This window comes from Agelaius phoeniceus, chromosome Z (assembly GCF_051311805.1).
Source record: "Agelaius phoeniceus isolate bAgePho1 chromosome Z, bAgePho1.hap1, whole genome shotgun sequence".
Lineage (NCBI taxonomy): Eukaryota > Metazoa > Chordata > Aves > Passeriformes > Icteridae > Agelaius > Agelaius phoeniceus.
The window spans coordinates 29,036,526-29,056,016 of NC_135303.1; the positions used below are offsets into that span (position 1 = coordinate 29,036,526).

The 19,491-nt window shown below is 36.4% G+C and overlaps 1 protein-coding gene across 4 annotated transcripts in view; it reads right to left on the reverse strand.

Moving 5' to 3' along the window:
- The window catches only part of CSNK1G3 (casein kinase 1 gamma 3), a 70,053-nt gene that overhangs the window by 34,572 nt on the left and 15,990 nt on the right, over positions 1-19,491 (reverse strand). For all 4 annotated transcript variants that reach the window (XM_077171125.1, XM_054651968.2, XM_054651965.2 and 1 more), the window contains exons 3-5: positions 18,757-19,172; positions 15,018-15,058; positions 6,066-6,135 (exon numbers count right to left, since the gene is read on the reverse strand). In XM_077171125.1, the coding sequence (XP_077027240.1) occupies positions 6,066-6,135; positions 15,018-15,058; positions 18,757-18,934 (289 nt within the window). In that variant the 5' untranslated portion in view covers positions 18,935-19,172. The remainder of the gene's footprint in view (positions 1-6,065; positions 6,136-15,017; positions 15,059-18,756; positions 19,173-19,491) is intronic.

Genomic DNA, 19,491 nt, shown 5'->3' on the forward strand with positions numbered 1-19,491 from the left:
GTGGCTATGGCCGAGGGGATGAAGTAGACATGGTATCACTAGCAATCTGAGATCCTACTGCCTTCACAGTGACAGTGTAAGTCGCCTGTAACATCTTAAATGCAAAAGATAGCTTGTCTTTCACCAGAAAAATCTGCTTCAGAGATACCATACCCTGAATATAGCTATACGAAAATAATTAATAGCTGTCACTGAACACTCAGATCTTACACACCAGCTAAAGCTGGTCTGAACTGTAATTAAATGAAGAAACACATTTTCTCACCTTTAACATTTTTGTCTTTACCTAGAGGAAAAAACACTAAAGACACTGAGAACTGAACCTCATTCTTGGCCTTCAGCCCATCAAACACATTTCCAACACAAAAAAGAAAACCATAAACAGCAATGTCTAACCTACTAGTCCATATTAAACTGTGTATAAGGCACCTCATAGCAAAGAAGTGTTCTTGCCTTAGGGTACTCTGGCCCCTCTCAAAATCAGAAATTCAAAGTATTTCAAACTCACTCTGCTACATTGCCAAACCAAAATTTGGTGAATCCAGACATGCTCTAAATGCTACAATAAATATTCTCCTGAGCTTGACTACAAAATGGTGAGCAGACTCCACTTACTGTATGGGAATATTTCTGTATTTCTGTATTTCTGTATTATTTCTGTATTTCTCCCAAAACCACATTATGCCCACACTGAAATCCTCCTGAATCACTAATCCAACAGTAACTGTGTAATTACAGCTGTCCAAGTACTGTGATTCCGCTGTGTCAAAGGCAGCTCCGCATGATCTCAAAACCGAAAACCATATTTTTAGATACCACTACAGACCACGTCACATGAATGTTGGTACCAAATCACAATGGTTCAGGTACAGAATGCAATACTTAGCACTCATTTCATAATGGCAATGACCTTCTTAAATAAAACACCTTTTCCTACTGTACACAAATGTATATCCTATATATTGACTAGTCAGTAGTAGTGATCCTGTAAGAAAAGTGAATGGCTTCCAGCATTTCAAGTGGAAGAGTTAACTAGATTTCAGCTAAAAGAACAGATGTCCAAAAGTTAAGAAAAATAAAACCTGATTTACAATACTGAGCATCTGCCTTGTCTTAAGTTTTACCAGTAGGTTAATCCACTGCTGAACAGATCTGTGACCTGTTTTGAGATCTGTGACCTCAAAAATTACTTCAAATGAAAAAAATAAAATCTAATAATAAATGCCCCTCGCTGCTATAAACAAGAACTGTTCTAAGTCTGTGCTAACAACAGCATTACAAACAGGAGTTCTACTAATTCACTTTAAGCAGCAGAAGCTGCTTGCCATTCTTTTGCTCCACTTGTCAGGTAAGTAAGTACAAACGAGTTCTCAGGCACTTGCAAAAGCTCCCAGTCATTATGATAATGACCAATCTATTAAGAGAGGTTAGAAAAATCAGACAATGAAAGCTAAACCGTTTTTATGCTCATCAACACGCAACACATAACTTCTTTCATTTACAGACTCCTTTCTGCAAAAGGAAACTGAACCATACCTATCTGTCACTTAAATTGCAGCATGGTGCATGAAATACACCTACACCTTATCTTCTAATCATGCAAAGAAAGCCTGAGAGCATAGAAGATTAATTAAAAAATCAAAAAATACAAAACTGTTTTCTATTAATTCCAAAAGCTTTAACGCAATTTCAGGTAAGAATTCAGCAAGCATTTTGTTTGGAGTATGATAGTATAGTTTTCTTATATCTTATATCTGCATATTAAGAAAATACACATTAAACAAAATTTATCAGAAGCAAAAAGATTCTAAATTCCATCCATATGTTCCCCATTCAATTGACTAGAAATTCTGCATACTGACTAATGATCTCAAACTCCCTGAGGAAAACACCCTCATAGTTACTAAACTACAAAATTATCACAGAAAAAAGAAAGCAATTTTCATAAAAATCTCTATTAGTACATAAAACCTAAATGAAAGCTAAATAATGACAAGACTATAAAATAAGGCACATCTTTGAAGTCATTTTAAAAGTTGTTTTTAATAAGTTTGACGTCCATTTCCCTAAAAAACTAAAAACATTTTTAAAAGCCCAAAAGCACTAAAAGTATTTCCTCTTTAAGAAAGATTCTTCACTTTTTTTTCCTGACAAACACCTACATGTTACTGCACATTCACAGGCATTTCAAAGAGTATATTTAAGAGCAAAGTTACATTTAGGCCTTCTTTTTGAGCAGATCGTCTCCAAAGGAATCCAGTTTTGAAATGTTAATTCTTATTCATGCAAGATAAAACCACTTTTTATTAAATACAGAGAATTAATACTCTCAGTTCCAAAGTCTTGTGTATAAAAACTGCACATCTATCATATTTCATGCCTATTTTCTCCTTGTTCTCTCAGTGAGCAGAACTACAAAAGAACCCTCTGATCCTTTTTTAATTTAAGCATGTCTTCCATTTTCATGGCATTCAAGACACAAAACAACATGACTTAGCAGAGAGATTAACACAAATATATATTTTTTAAAATCCCAAGCTACAAGGTTATTAGTAAAGCAAGAAAAAGAGATATTATAAAAATAAATAAATAGACTTAGTTGACAAATACTGGCTGCAGATAACGAAATACCTAGAAAACAAACCATTTCAAAATCCTCTTTTCATCAAGGATGCTTACAAGATTAGAGGAAGTACAAGGATGCTCCATTAAAAAAGATTTGAAGGTAAAATAATCTGTAATCACAATAACATTTTTTTTACTTGCTTTCAGGATGATATTGCCAGAAAATAACCTCATTTTCTTCTAGAAGTATTCATTCACATGTTAACGCCTCTTCCTCCTCCTCCTGCCACCTCCAAGTCAAGGAGGATTTCACAGGGCCTAAAAGAATTTTATCCTTTAAGCTTCAGATTATTTCACACTATGCCAATTAATTATTTCACACTAAGTCAATTTGTAGCATAAACTATGGAATCTGTAGCTCTTATTCGTGAAAACCATGGGGTTTTTATAGAAAATATTGGGTCTCCTTACAAGACTGGGAGTACAACTCCCTTTTCACTGATTGCTTCTGAAACCATAGTTTAGTAATCACTTGCTATTAATACATAAGTATACATGTAAACATGAGGATAACAAGGGGAAGCACAATTCAGTACAATTAAATGCAAATTACACAGTCCACACAGTTATAAAGCTATAGGCCAAAAGTTGGTGCAAATAAACAAAAACAGCTAAGAAAAAGATAACTTCATTGTAAGAAAGCCTACAAATATGGATTTTTAGAAGCTTAGAAGATGGAAAGCTTGAAACATTTGTAACTTCTAGTATGGTGCATAACTGTGTATCAGAGAAACCTTCTCTCTTCACAATTGCTGTATTACAAATTTCTTCCAGCAATGGCAGCAATTTTTATAGCTCCTATGACAGACTCTTCTGTAACTTGCATACTGAAGACCACTTCTTTCAATCCATTCTCTCTCTGATCAAAGAACGACCACTGCCCATAAAGCAATACTATCTACATGGATAGACCTGGTGAAAGTTTTTTTTCCACTCACTATCTCCTGTTTTACATAGGAGGTTTACATACTTGCTTTCTGAATTTATCACTTAGTGGATCAACTTTCCAAAACTATGTTTTCAACTGTTCATGAGATAAAATTACTTAAATCTATGTTTCACAGTAAATATGCACGTCACAAAAAATCAGCAAACTAAAACCAGATTACATGAGAACAGAAACTACATAATGCTACAAAGATTTTTCTGAAAATCACAGGCCATATAACTTCCTCGGCTTGAGGGCCCAACTCCTAAAAGTATAGAAAAAGTGACTGCTGCCAGAAGATAAGGAATCAGCAATCTTTGTTTAACTTCTATGTAGATAGGAAAAAGAAAATTACTTACTTCATAATGAGCCTTTGTCACAAAACCCCTTAAAATAGGCCTCAAGTGGAGAGCCTGAGAAAAGCCCACAAAGGAGCTTTCAAGGCTCACTGCTGGGAGAGGCTTTCACTTTTGAATAAAAGCAGGTTATTGCAAAAACAAAGGAGGTCTGCAACAAAGTTTTTCATAAATATTGATGATGCTTAGTAAGTCACCAGCTCTATCTTCGCATTTTCACCCTAAAGGTAACCTCATCTTCATGCAAAGAATCAGAGAGGTGACTCTCCCTTTCAGTACTTCAACCAGACATCAGACAAAAAGATAAAATTTGTTGCAACCAGCAAATAGGATTAAGAAAATTGAATGATATCTGAAGTAAAGAAGGATAACTGTGACTTCACTATGTTTTTACACTAAACACAGTTCCCAGTCTTATTCACTAAATAAAAAAGTAAACATAGTTACACTCACTAAAACATTTTCCCAGTAAATTCTCCTGTAATGGTTCCTACCTCTGAGAAGCACTGCCTAACTTCTGCAGTCTGAACTAGAAATTACAGCTTTATTCTTACCTCCACTACATAGCTCCTTTGCACTTTTAAATAGTTACACCTCTATATTCACAGATAGGTAATGTACCTAACTTGTGGGTTGTCATGCCCCATTAGTTAAACACTTAAGATCTCATCTTTCTACTCATCAGTTATTTCACAATGTTAGTGTATGGTATGCTGACAATTTATAACTACTTAAAAAAAAACCACCATACTATGATGACTTTCTCCAAACAGCAACCATAGAGACTCAAGATTTTGATTACCTATCTACAACTTTATTTTCCATCTAGGAAGAGAAATTGACAAGAGAAGTTGTGTTTTGCCTAAAGTAATCTCTAAAAATTCCTGGAAAAAAAGGTCTGTATTAACTGAACATATTAGAAACTTTGTTTCACCAGAAGTAGTCTTTAAAAGAGTAGCATGAAATTTTGAGAGCTAACAGAGAAACACTGTCCAGTCAGAGCACAGATGAGCTGCCATATGATCCCAAATTTTAAGGAAGAAGGTGAAAATAGGAATTAAAAAGTATTAAAATTCATCATGACATACACACATTCAAGGTAACAAAATCAAAGTGGTATGGGCATGTTCATTGTGTATTTCTTTTCAGAGACTTTTCACACTAAGTAGGATTTTATTCTAGCTTAAGTACAATCAAAATCACTGGCACAAATATCCAGCTGCTTTTTCTAAAAAGACCCTGAACATACATGTAGAAACATGTAGAAACATGTAAAAGCCCCTGAATAAACATGTAGAAAACCACTGTTAGTAGTCCACTCATAAAATAAAATTCTACATTAGTAGAAAAATGGGAAAAATAGTTAGTTACATGACCTACTCTAGGAGTAATTTCAAGGAAAAGATATCAAAAGATTTCTTTTTCCTAAATTATAGCTGATTTAGAGAATCTGTACTCACTTTACTAGGGTAAGAAACTTTACATCTTCCTAACTGATTATATGCACTTTTGTGAAAGGCACAAAATTGTGTGAGAAGTTTTAGGTATCGCTCACCTATAAAAACAAAAGGTGACAATTGGATCATTCAGGCCACCACCATAAGAGTACTTCTGGGTATAAAAGCACCAATGGGAGTGAAATGAGAAATTTAAATATTAAACTGCATTTAAACTTCTCCTAGAGGTATTTAAGAGGTTTAAAACTAGTAAGCAGCAATATATACTGAATCAGTAGAAGTGAAGTAAAGTAAAACTGAATTTGAAGCTATTCAAGCTATCACATCAACTTTCATTCAAAATACATGATTAGTAGATTAGCGGTTTGGAGACCTACAGTATTTTTTTCAAAGAGTTGTACTGGGAATAGTCTTAGTTTAAGGTATACTTGTATGCAGACAAATGCTGTGATAGGTAGGATTTATTTAAAAGTCAGGACTTCATAGAGACACTTTATTGAGTAGGAAAAAAGTTAGAATAATGGAATTTATAATTATTATTATTCACTATAATTTAATTCACTAACTCCTTGGGCTTTTTTCTGCTTTAAGTAGTAAGGAACATTTTATTAAATAGATTTAAACCTCTAAACCCAGAAAACTTCAGCCAAAAATTGATCCTGGATTCATCACAGTAAAATGCATTATACTGCTTTTTACCTCCAGATCCTAGCTGCTTGTAGAATCTGTATTCCAAATGTAGCTGTGGTGCTCTCGACTTCATTGGCTCCTGATTTAAAAACAAAAACAACATTTAAAACAAAGCCTAAAAACTATACACTAACCTACTACCAGCCAAACTAGCCCTACTACTTCCAAGCCACACAGAAAGTTTCAATGTTTCTTCTGAAATGACTGGCAATTAAGAAACAGAGAAAACTAAACCTCCTGCAGGTTAGAGTAGTGCATATATGGATATTTACATCTTGTATTGCTCCACAGGGCCAGAGTCCAACATGCAAATCAAGTAACAGACACATGATGGAATACCTAAAAAATAGTATGTTTCTCCAAAACATGTGGATAGTATGTCCTACATTTCTCAGAAAGTGGCATTAATATGCAGCTTAACAGATTGAAAAAAAACTCCAAATATCTATTACTTGAGAAATATATCTTTACAAGAAGCTTCTCCTAGGATTTTAATAAAAAAGACCAAATCCTTCCACCAAATACTAACAGCTTAGCAAAAATCAAGTATCTACATTCCAAACGATGAATCCAAAACAAGCAAAAAAAAAAGCCCCAGAATAAGTCTGTGGTCTATGCAAATTAATAAAATCTCATTATAGTGTTCAACATGCCCGTGTGTCAGGGTCTTGTAGAACTAAATGAAGTGACATGAGATTAAGCAGAAGAATACACATGCAGCCTAAATGGAAACCCAAACTATCTGATTATCTCCCTTTGCAAAGAAAAGGTTCTTTAGCACAAGATTCTTGAACTAATTTCCTAGAGCATCTTTTAGAAGATATGCCATGTTTCTTATGATATGTAACATGATCTTAATATTAAGCTCCACCAGGGGATGTTTAGGTTGAACATTAGGAGGAATTTTTTCACAGAAACAGTGCTTAGACATTGGATGGACTGGCCAGGGAGGTGGTGGAGTCACCATCCCTGGAGGTGTTTAATGTTTAAGAAAAGACTGGCCATGGGACTGAGTGACATTCTGACATGGTGGTCTTCAGTCAGAGGTCGTACTGAATGCTCTCTGAGGTCTATTCCAGCCTAATTGATTCTGTGATCTTCGAACACATCAGTGATAATTTGGAAACTAATTCCGTAACTATTGGAACTGCAGCACATAGTAAGTAACTCTCAATACAGTTATCAGCACTAACTGATACTGCTGAACACCAATTTTCAGGAAAAGTTTGGGCAAAGTGCTCATCTTTTTCCTCACATCATCATCTTAAAGCTACAAGTTTATAAACCTGTGTTGTCTCTCAGTATCACATTCAGGGCATGAAAAACTATGACCCAATGTGCATGAATGAGAAATAAGTCTTCTTCCTCAACCCATCTCCCTCCAAGACTTAGTTGTTTCCTATTGCTGCTGAACTCCCTGACAGTGTATATTTGTGCATTTGATCTTGCCAGGATGCCAAAGGCAGATGCCTAAAAGTAAGGAAGGACTAATGTAGCAGTTTCTGCAAAAAACAAATAGAATTGACTGTATCTTTTTTGCACTCCAGAGCAACCAGCATAACTGAACACTGTATTTTTTGCAAAGATGTGAAAAGTGAGCGAGAATTTCCTAAAATAAGCAAGTGTTCATTATCCAATAAATTGATTACTAAGCAAAACTAACTGGGCTATCAAAATGTGAAATCTGCTTCAAGTTCATTATGAATTCTTTCTACAATTATTTTTGTCACAAATACATGTTACAACCTTGAAACAAAGTGCAACTTGCTTTCCACGCACAACCCTCATTTATATTAGGTTTGAATTTATCAATTCAAATCTTAAGAGTAGACTAGTGAGTCAGTGAATTAAAGATTAGTTTAAAAGGCAGTCATGACTACTCTGTAACTTCCTATCTTTCACCCAAAGAAAAACTGATGTATTTCCAGAACCAGTTCCATGGAGGACTAAGCATAAGCACGTTTTGTCTCAAATATTCTGACTGTTATGACAAGAAAAGTGTGAGTGAAACAAAGGGTCCCATGGAGATGGAGTAGCAGTGTTCTGAGCCAGCTTCCTGCTCCCGTTCAGTCCCTCCCAACTGATTTCCCAGAGAAAGGCTCAAAAGGTTGCCTGTGGGATGCGCAAACAAAACAGCATGAAAAGTCTTGTTTACATAAGAGGCTGCACCAGGTTAAATATAAAAGGAAGCACATTGGGCCTCCGTCATGACTTTTTCCGTATCTTTCCCTTTCTTTATTTTGCTATCCCAGCTCTGGACCATCCATGCAGCAGGACTGACTACACAAATCTACAGACACTGAACTTCTTCATTCTTCCTCTCTCTTTTCCACCTTAATTTCTCTCATCCCTTGCTTTGCCTGGGCAAAGCACAGCTGTCAAATTTTTCCCCCTACTGTACAAAATGAATGGGTTGTTAGCCAACACTTTTGGAGTCTAATAGTGGGGGTTCCAAAGTTATAACAACTGTACAATAAAGCACAAGAGCTCCCAAGCGCGTAGTCTGGTGGCTTCATAATTTAGACTTGTAAGAATTTACAACAAACATCACACTCCCACCAATGGCTTAACAATAAATTGGCATCACAGACATGACTCTTGTGAGGCTGAGAGGGACTTAACTCTTGAACTATTTTTAGCTGGGATGGGCTCAGATATCTCCATCTCTGACTGGGGTACAGTATGGATCAGAAACAGGGAGGAGCAGGACATGACAGCTCAGGAAATTCCAAGCATGGACCCCTTTCCTTTTTATGGGAAAGTATGACCTAAGCCCATCTTCATATGTGGAGTACTGTGTGTCATGCTGATGGAAACAGAGAGAGATAAAAAGATTAATGACTCCTTACTAAAATGTATAGATAGCAAAAACAGAAAGACGTTTCTATAAAGTTTGGCTGACTTCTTTACAAAAATGTTCATACAGAGAGCAAGATGAGACAGACTTTTTTTTTACTAAAATATTTAGACAGCAAAATTTGGCTGCAAAAGCATTTGAAAGTCTTGGTTGAGCTCTTAAAAAAACATCCACGAGATTGGCTGACCACTTCCAGAGATGTCTGGATAGAGAGAAAAATGAAAGAACAAAATTGGAATCTTTGCTGAATATAGAAAGAGACTTCTACACCTCGAGCTCTGCAAGGCTACAAAGCAGGAGAAAATACTGAGAGATGTGCTGGGTACCACAGTAGGGATAAGAAGTTGGCCTTGGGAGTACAAGGACTTACACAAGTGCTCAGATAAGGAATTAGTATGTGAAATGAAGAGGCAAGATTCGGCTGCTTGATTTTTATAAACAGAGAGTGACGCACCCAAGTGAAGGAATCAAAAGTAGTGAGGGATGAGGATGAGGAGAAGGAGAGAACCAGAGGAATGTTGGGCATGGTGACAAAGGCAGCTGTGGAAGAGGCTGAAGCCAGAGAAGTGGCTATAGGAAAGACAGAAGTGTAGGCAGCAGTTGGTGTAGAGCAGAAAAAAGCTGTAGAAGAGGAGGCCAAGGGATACTGAGAATCTGAGGTTTGCATACAGATAAATAGTCCTTAAGAGTTCTGGTCCCTTATGCAATGGGCTGCCTATTGGTCAAGGGGTTTAGGTTTCCTGGAAAGGGAGAGCAGGCCTCAGGAGAGGGAACTGCTTGCTGCTGAGAGCAATCAGGAAAAGAGGCTGAAGGCAGAAGGGCTGTTTGCTGTCAAACATGGTTATATTAGCAGGCTTCCAGCATAGCTTCAAGCTTCATGTGTATGAGACAATCTTTCATGAGGAATTCCAGGATGTAGAATCTGGATTCTGCACCACTAATTAAAACTGAAACCAGAGATGATGGACAGGATCAGCAAACTGCTACAAAATAGTGCCATATATCAGAACCAAAATATCAAAGCAGGGTAACTTAAATGAGGAGAAGGAAGAAGCTGTATATACTCCCACCTCAAATATGGAGGTTCAGACTAATCCAGGTGGAATTTTTTAGTTTAGGCACAGGCAAAAGCACGGAGTTTTAGAGAAGTGGTTCAGGTATTTACCCAAGCCCAATTCCACCCAGTGAGAAAATGGCAACCACTTTACTGCTCCAGAGGTACAGGAATGGGCCACGGGAAACAGAATCAATTGTATCTTTCACAAAAGGAAGGACATGGATCAAATTAAATTAAGCAATTAAACTTAAGCCTAGCACAATTAGCTTTAGCAGATTTTTTTCATTATTGGAGCAGTGACTTCAGAAGCCTTTCAGCAGTTACTTATGGATAACTCTCAATGCCCATGATAAAGAATACTGTGCTCACACCAGTTGACAGTACCCTCTTTTCAACCACTGGTTTAGAACAAGGCATTTTTCCATTTTCCTTTCCTACAAGAAGTACGACAAAGCAATGAGTGATGTTAACATCAAGCATATTGCTGTTGTTTTATAATCTGTACCTAGCACTGTACCCAAGATGTTTCAGCCATGTGTCCTTTTATCTTCATCTTGTTAAACAAGAACTACCATAATAAGACTCCAACTCAACTTGGAAGCTAATACAAGAATTTGTAAGAATATGGAGGCCTCACAGCCAAGGGTTTTGCCTTGCCATGCCCTACTTCACTCAGGAAGAAATTAGGATTCTTTCTGTTGCCTGTAAGTTTGTCTGCTGTGATGTATAGTAACACTTGCCCTGAAGAATGCCCCTGAAATACGGTTCATACTTGGTATTAGAACTTTGAATAGACATACTTGTACTTGCTAAAATTATAATAGGACCAACATCCTCTACATTTTTCAGGTTAGTACCTGATGGCAGGAATTAGCTTGCCACAGAGCCACAAATAACTATCCTAAATCTTACTGACAATTATAATTGAAGAATGACGAAATAAATAGAGAGCCCCTTTGGGATTGGCTTGGAGGAGTTCAGATGAAAAATCTTATTCCTAACACTAGAATACCGCGCTGGATGGAAATGAGGTGTCTGAATTTCTTCCCTGTGTCCTATCAATGTTCAATTTGACAACCCCTCGGAGACAGATGCACCATCAGCATACCCATTATTGAACAAACATTACATGGGATGCTCAGCCTCACCAAAGAGGAGTGCTCTGTCACCATCCACAATGCTACAACTTTAACTGAAGAGGCCTGAGCAAAGATGAACGATGCTGCTGACCAGATTGCTGAACAATTCCAAACACTGCAACCAAAGAACTTGTTCAATGAATCAAGCCCTGGACACCAGATTTCTTTTGGTTTTAAAGCATGGGGCGGGGAAAGTGTTTGACACAAATGGGAACTGTAATATTGGTGGGATTTCTGGTTTTAATGATGAGCACAACATTTTACAACTTTTTTGCAACTTTGATTAGCTGCGTACTGTCTTCTGCTTCCTCCCTCTTCTAGCCCTGCGTCCAATCTATAAAGATCACCATAGTCAAAGATGAGCTGTATGCCCAACCAATAATAAGGAATGTTTGAGCCACTGGGTGGTGTGGAGGACCTTGCATAAGCATGTTTTGTCTCAAACATTCTGACTGTTTTCGCAGGAAAGCTGTGATTGGAAGACAGGGTCTCACTGAGGTGAGGCAGCACAGTGCTGAGCCAACTCCCTGCTCCACCTGGATGGAGATTTGTGCTCACTTCCCCACCCTGCACTCATTCCCTGGAGGAGAACAAAAGAGCACAAAAAATCACATTCCCATAAGAGGCTGCACCAGGTTATCTATGAAAGGAAGCAGACTGGGCTCCCCTGCTCTCTTTTTCTTCTCTTTCACTGTGTCACTATTCCCAGCTCTGGACCAGCCACACAAGTGAGACCAAGGCAGGATCTAAGGACTGATAATATTCTTTTGCTCTCTTCCTTTTCCGCTTTTATTTCTCTTCTCCCTCACTCTGTCTGGGCAAAGTACAGCTATCATTTTCTATTCCATACTCTGTACTGAAGTTTATTGTGGGAGTGGTGAGTTGCAGAAATGCTGTTGTTTGTGAGCAAGCACCTTTAAGTAGTGTGTTGAGGGAGCTGAGAGTTCATTAAAGTGTGCCGTAAAAATCACAGGCCTGCTACCCAGCATTTGTGAAAGCCTTCAAATGTAAGGGCTTGTTAACAAACACCTTTTAAGGATAAATAGTGAGCTGGTTGCTGGACACAAGGTGGTCACACAAAAAAGCACAAGAACTCCCTAAAGCATGTCCAGGGTCTTTGTTGAATCTTGATGAGAATTTATAGTGAACATCATGGCCCCTTACTGATGGGTCATGACATGCTCAAGCAAAAATTCCTTTAGCTAGTTTTTTGGTAGTGGTTAAGCATCTGCAGAGGAGGTAAGTTTGAGCAGCAGAGAAGTATGTCAAAGGGAAAGGGAAAAATAATGAAGGAGAAGAAAAAGCTGAATAGTGAATAGGAGGTTCAAGTCAAGTACACGGTCATGTAATAAAAATAGTAAATCTAACAATAAGAAGAGGTGAGCAGGAAAGGTAGAGCTTTTACACACCAAACAGCTATTGCTAAAGAACCACCTGATCACAAGAAATCAGTTTGTATACTAGAAGATGAGCAGAAACATACTAACACCCCTACACAGCACTGAAAGCCCAGCTCTCAAGAGTTTCATTATAGTTCTTAAAAAAGTCTATTCTGACCTCTCAAACTGGAGTATGTGCCCAACCAGAACAGACAGTAATGAATTAAGACAGATGAAGAGGAAGATTCTGGAACTGCAGCTGTTCTACCAAATTAAATATGCATTTACTTATAAACATCATATTTTAAAATGCACATAGCTGTACAACTCTCAGACTTCACACAGAAAACCTGTTTAAGCTATTTTTTTACACAAGTCCTGAAGCTACCCTAAGCACCATAACAAGAAAATGCTTGTATAATTTTGTCCACAAGGGAAATATTAATTCAAAACCATTTAAAAGTTTGAGTCAAAAGAGCACTTGTACAATACACTTATTTTTAACAACACAAGCACTCCTGAAAGCTGCTGTATAAACAGAGCCATATTCATTGCACTTGAGAGAAACCCACACAGTCCTTCTGCACTAGAATATATGCTTACCATAGATATACAAAACATCTGGCATAGGAGATGTCTTGCTGCACCTAAGACAACAGTAGGTAAAAACTGGAATGCTACCGTGAGGAATGCAAATACAGTTTTAGGATACTGCAGCAGAGATTACAGCAACCACAAACCACACCTGCCAAGGGTAACTGCTTAGACTGCAACATAAACTTAATTCAAGTAACCCCATTCAGGAAGGCTAAACCTGAACTACAACAGGTGCAAAACAGTGAGGAAGTTAAGAGTGTCTCATTTACAATAACAAAACAAGGGTTAAGCATAGGAAAATGACTGATCTGAAAGCACAAAAGTACAAGCGCTAGAGTAAACAAAAGCTTACATTTAAAAAGGAAAAGGATTATCTGCCACTGTATCTATAACTGTTAGAAAAAAGTACTGGCACTGTCTCAAATAGGAGAAGAACAAGAAATGTAAGAGGAAAAATGGAAAAGTCCACTACATATTCAGAGTTCTTTCAGCACTAGTAGTAAATTACATATATACTTAACTGTATTGGTTCTTAAGTGACTTCAAACTAAGTTACTCAATAAAGTTGCTCCAAGCTTTTTACTCATCTGGGAACAAGCAGCTCTAACATTGAGATATTTGGAAATCAAAAAAGTGAATGTTGCCAACAACAAGTATCACCTGTGACAGCTGAAATGGGCTGAAATGGCAGCCAAGCTTACTAAACTGTATATGTCATAAAAAACCTTTTATCAAAACCAATCAGATAAAAAAATTGTCTTGCTCTACATTATCAAGTAATTAGTGCTTAAAAAAACCCCACTACCTTGCAATGTATTTCTAAAGGTGCTTTGTAGTAGACAGCCTTTAAGTAGGCAATTTTCAGCTTTCACCAGACATACAGAGTAAGTTCAAGATATGTTGAAACAAAATGAGTGTAAATCTGATTTAACACACAATAACCCTCAAAACTGTATCCAATGTGGCTCTCTCAAGCCATAATTTGCATGTTTTAAAAACTTCTACTACTCCCAAAGTATTTCCCAAAGCAAGAAGAGTGTTAACCAGTATTTTTCAGGAGTTTATTATGCTTGTAATAATGTATGCTTGTTTATTATGTTTGTAATGCTTTTCAGATTTCTTATCTAAAGCTATGCATTTCTGCTCCCACAGTTTACCTTTCACTTTATGAAACCATACTATGCTACATAAGAAGTTCTTTGCTACTGCAGCAACAAGAAACCAACCAGAGTCCTAAAAATCCTTCAATGATAAGAGGTAAACAAGTGAATTTCATCATGAAATACTTCAGTTATGAACACAGTCATTTACCAAGAAGTTGAAAAAATTCAGAAGCAAAATATGGTGTTACCAAAGAAGTTCCAATGATTGAGAAAAAGCCAAACAATGACGTATTAACACAATAGCCAAAAGTATCATGTTTGCAAAAGAAGTAAACATATTACACAGCATTGCAAATAAAACATGTCTAACAAAGTGATGTGTAAATACCAGCAGTTTGAGATGAAAAACTGGGGGGCAGGAGTGTGGACATTGAAATACATGCAGCCTCAAGAATTTCTGGAGCTTCTCTATAGTCACTATAGTCTGATGTTAATATTCACAATAAACTTGTTGCTCCTCTACTTGTTGGACAACAAAGGAATCTACTAAGATAACTGCCATAGAGCACATCTGTGAAGCAGCATTAAACCATCACTGACTTTGCACACACAGATTTACCCTTGAAAACAGTGGCAACAATTAAAAACTATTTTTACTTGATATGGCCAAACTACACAATTACATCTATCACTAACTGCTTTTATCTAATTCAATGAAATCATACACAACTATTAAATGTTTCAATTAAAGAAATCAACCCATTAACATCTGAAAGGAAGAATTTGATTAGTTTCTCATCCCAAAACCTTTAAAAAAATATTAACTTACCAGCTTAATTGCCACATAGTCATTTGTGTACAAATTTTTTCCTTGAAAAAAGAATAAAAACAAAAATGTGAGACACTGGCTTTTCTGTTCAAGTAAATGCCATTTAAATATCAAGAAAGTCTTCAAACTATCTTTCATCTAAGGTGCTAGTGTTCTGGCAGTGACTTAGGAAATGTGGGTTTATTAATCCAATACCTTAATTTAAAAAGATTTTTTCCTTGAATACTGTAAGAGGTGGAAATGTCACAGAGTTGCAGATATTGCACCAAGTTTGTGATTTTTTTGTACTAAAAAAAGCTTGAAAATTGGTAAATCACAATAACCAGAATGTGCTATTTCATAATTATTGCTGAAAACTATTTTAAATTTATTTTTTAACTACCATGCAGTTTTGAAACATCAGCCATTAATTAAAACTAGAATTAACTCGTTAATTAATTGATGACTGTTTTTTTCCTCAATTATGTATTTTACTAAGCTAAAACTTAGGACAGGACAACAACATTCCTGACCATTTCCTAAATGGGATTATGCCATTTAGGAAATGTATCTGCTGCTTTAAAAGAGATTCTACAACTGTGTAAGATCTTTTCAATAAGTTTCATTTCAAACTGTATGCAATGACTAAAATGTTAAGCAAGTTTTTATAGGTGTAAAATTTAAAAATAGCAGATAAAGGATAGATTAAGTTGTCACTTCCAACACTTGTTATTTCTTTACAATTTCCAAATGCAGTTAGTGTATATTATTCTTAATGATAATTCTCCTTTTTTCTCTGTAGTATTACTCAGGTCTGAATTTCCTATGTTGATCTCAGTTTTGTTAAAGAAATCATATGGGGAAAACATGAGGACCAAGTCTAAAAAGTTCCCTGTGAATAAAGTTACACAGAATCACAGAATATTCTGATTTGGAAGGGACCTATAAGGACCGCTGAGTCCAACTTTTAAGAAAATGCCCCACAGAGGGACTGAACCCACGACCATGCTTTCACCAAGTGAGTTACACCAATAGTCAAATTCTATGAAGTGCTAATGAGTCTTTCAAAAAATAGAGTACGCCTGTAAAGCTGAAAGAAGATGCATTAAAAGCTTACATCTCTTATTGGATCAAACTTCACCCAAAAAAACAAATAACCTGAGGGCTTCACAACAACAAACACATAATTAATATGATCAGTATGCTATAAAGGGGGTCATAGTTCCCTATGTAGGAACTACAGTGGATATCCAGGCATCCTACGTACTTCTTATTGGATGACCCTATCAGTTACATTTTTGGTAAGAAGTGTACTTTGCAGTTGTTTCTGTGTTTTTGCATGGTATTAGAATCTATAAGAAGCAGTAGCCCTGCTTACTCCAGCTCTTAGCTACCTACATCACCTACTCTGAGTAAGTAACAAACCCAGTTACAGTTAAGTAACTGGATACTGATTTCCAAAAGTTGCAATGACATGCTTATTCTGAAGTAGCATCAGCAGGGACACTAAGTTTCAAGTGGTCAGTCAGGACAAGCATCTCTTTAAAATACAGCAGACACCACCGTTGATGTAAAACACCACTGTTGATCTGTCCATAAACACACAACAGGTATTGAGTAATGTGTCTCTTGCAACAGCAACAAGTTCTCTCTTGACTACCTTATTGGCTTATTTTAACTATATCAGTTTAATTTAACTATAACAGAGAGTCTTAAAATTAACAGCTCAATATCCGAACCATTTCAGTCCTCTGCAAGCTAATGGTTGAAGATCAGAAACTGTAATTTGCTACAGAAAGCCAACTTCCCATTTGATCCACAAGCCACTACTGAAGCGTGACCTCCAATTTCTTCTCAGATGGAAGAACAAGAGCTCCTGATATATAACTGAATTTTTATCTTCTGCACACCAATTCATCACTCTACAACTCCAAGCCTCCTTTAAGTTCCTTAGGACAAATGCTTAAAATATATTCCATTTGTAGACATGCATATAAAAAACTAAGCACTTGTGTACACCTTTGTAGAAAGGGTGCACACTAAATACTTGATACTGTAGCAAAGCAAATGAAAAAATAAAAAAATTAAATCAGAATCTATAATAACAATGTTAACTCTTGCTTTCAGTAACTTACATTTAAAACATCTTCCTCACAAAAAAAAACAAAAAATAGGAATTTGAAATATCTAGAATATAAGCAAAACCCACCGATATTAAAATCAGAAAGGCTGCACTCATCCTGGTGACTGTTGCAGGACAGTACAATGTCCCATAATCTCCCTCCTATTCCTTTTACTTACTTGCTCTATTTTATTTCAGTACTATCAAACTGTAAGTCTTAACTAGTTTAATATTGTATTTAAAATAAAATACATTGTTTCACTGTAACAGCTGCAAGTAAGTTAATCAGATATTAATCCTTAATCAGCTCTGTACTTTGTGATCAAATAAACAGACGGACAAAAAATCACCTTTACTAGTTTGCAGTTGCCTTTATGTAAAATTATCTTGCTGGTTTGATTAAGTTCATTGAGAGGTTTGAAACAAAAATTAAGATTTGAAGGCAGTATGCAAAAGTTTAGCGCAAGTGAGGAAGAGCAATTTTTCAGCTTGATTTGTGGACTGCAAAGTCAGGTATGCTGTACACTGTAAATGTCAAAATGTATCAATTTTGTGTAACTATTAATAGTAGTAACAAGAGTATCTATTAATGAGACTGCAAAATTCTGTGTCCTAAGTCAGAACTGCACCAATATGGTCTTAAATTCCTCTACAGTATTAATTTGCCAAACTTGTTTACATCCTGACAGCCCCCAGAACACACTGTATTAAAAACATATTATATTACGCAAACACTGTATCACAAATAGGGCAATGAGTATTACTTCTACCATAGGCACTGGTCAACAGAAACATCACTCATCAGCCCACCATCCTCTCAAATATCTCACTGTGAGACCCACCTCTATTTTATGCATGAAGCACTTTAACTCAAGCCTTCTAACAATACTAGAGTAAATTCTTGCCATTAAGTGTCAAACTGTATTTATTAAAACATAGTTGAACTTACATATCTTGAAAACCCTAGCTAATCATGCTGTCCATCTTGGAAAAACAAGTCCCCAAAGCTAAACACATAGTCTTCCAAAAGAACACACCCATCATGTCTATTAATAAATGCTAGCATTTCCAGCTTTGCTGCTTAAATTCTCCAAAACTCTATAGGTCCCAAATTTTCCCTACAGATGGATTCTCACTGTCCTGTTTAATAGCAACTCAAATGTTTAACCTCACTACATTAAAAAAGAAACCAAGGAATTTCCTTGCTCACCAGTATTAAAAATTCTGCAGTACCTGGTTACAGCATCTCCAAGAGATTGGCCAGACCTACAAGACGGGGATGTGTCCCATACATTTAGCCCTAAATATACCTCAATAAAGTTCTTCGGAAAGTCAGAAAAGACTGCTACAATAAGCATGATGTAACTTCCACATCTTGGAAGAGAAAAGTGACTGAATTTAGGAGAGCACTGCACATAGCTAGAAAACATTTTACTCACAGGAAGTATCCAGCTATCCAGGATAAGCTTGCACCGGCTGAGGTAAAACCACAAAAGATGGGCTGAATATGCCTTGCACATCTGAAGCTTTAAGGCAGTTTGAAGCGCTGCACGGTATTCATAGCGAAATTTTCTTGCCTAGACTATATAAAAATGGCCTTGAACAATGTAAACTGAAATAAATAAACAAGGATCTTACCTAACCGTAGTTCTCCAAAATTACCGCATCCAATTTTTTTACCAACTCTGAAGTTAGGGCCAACCATTAACACTCCAGAATTTGAAGAACCAGTTCCACGCGGATTATGGCCTGATCTCCCACTAGGCCGTGCCATTCTTTCATCTGGTTTGTCTTTGTCTTTCTTTTTATTTTCCATGTCGAGTTTACGGTACTCCACTTTGATTTATTCCTCTTTTTAAAAATCAGTATAAGCAAATTCCAATTGGACAAGGTGAGAATGAAAACATCATGAGTGAACTGCCCAGCTGGTTACTGTGGGTAAGCAGTCAACAGCAGCATGTTCTTTCTGTTTGCAAAGCCTTGGTGTTATCTGTAGTAAAACGTATTTCCAGAACACACAACACCAGCAAAATTTCCTAGTCTTTAGAGGAATTCTGTTAAAAGAAAAACAAAGTTATTCAACACAGTAAGATTCTTGTACAAAATTATCTTTCCCTTCAACTAGACACAAAATTAAGCTTTAACTAATTATATTTGCTTTACAGATCTATGAAAAGCACTACTTAAGGGTTAATTCTATTTCTAATATATAACAGCAAGTGTTATTGTAGTGACTGAAGTATACAAAAATTTCAACACTTCAAGCAATAGTTATTTTTTAAAAAGCAACAAAAAAGCCCTATAAAACTTTTTTCTGAATAAACACACTTAAAATTGATGCTTGGACACACTCACTTCATCTTAGCCAGTTCT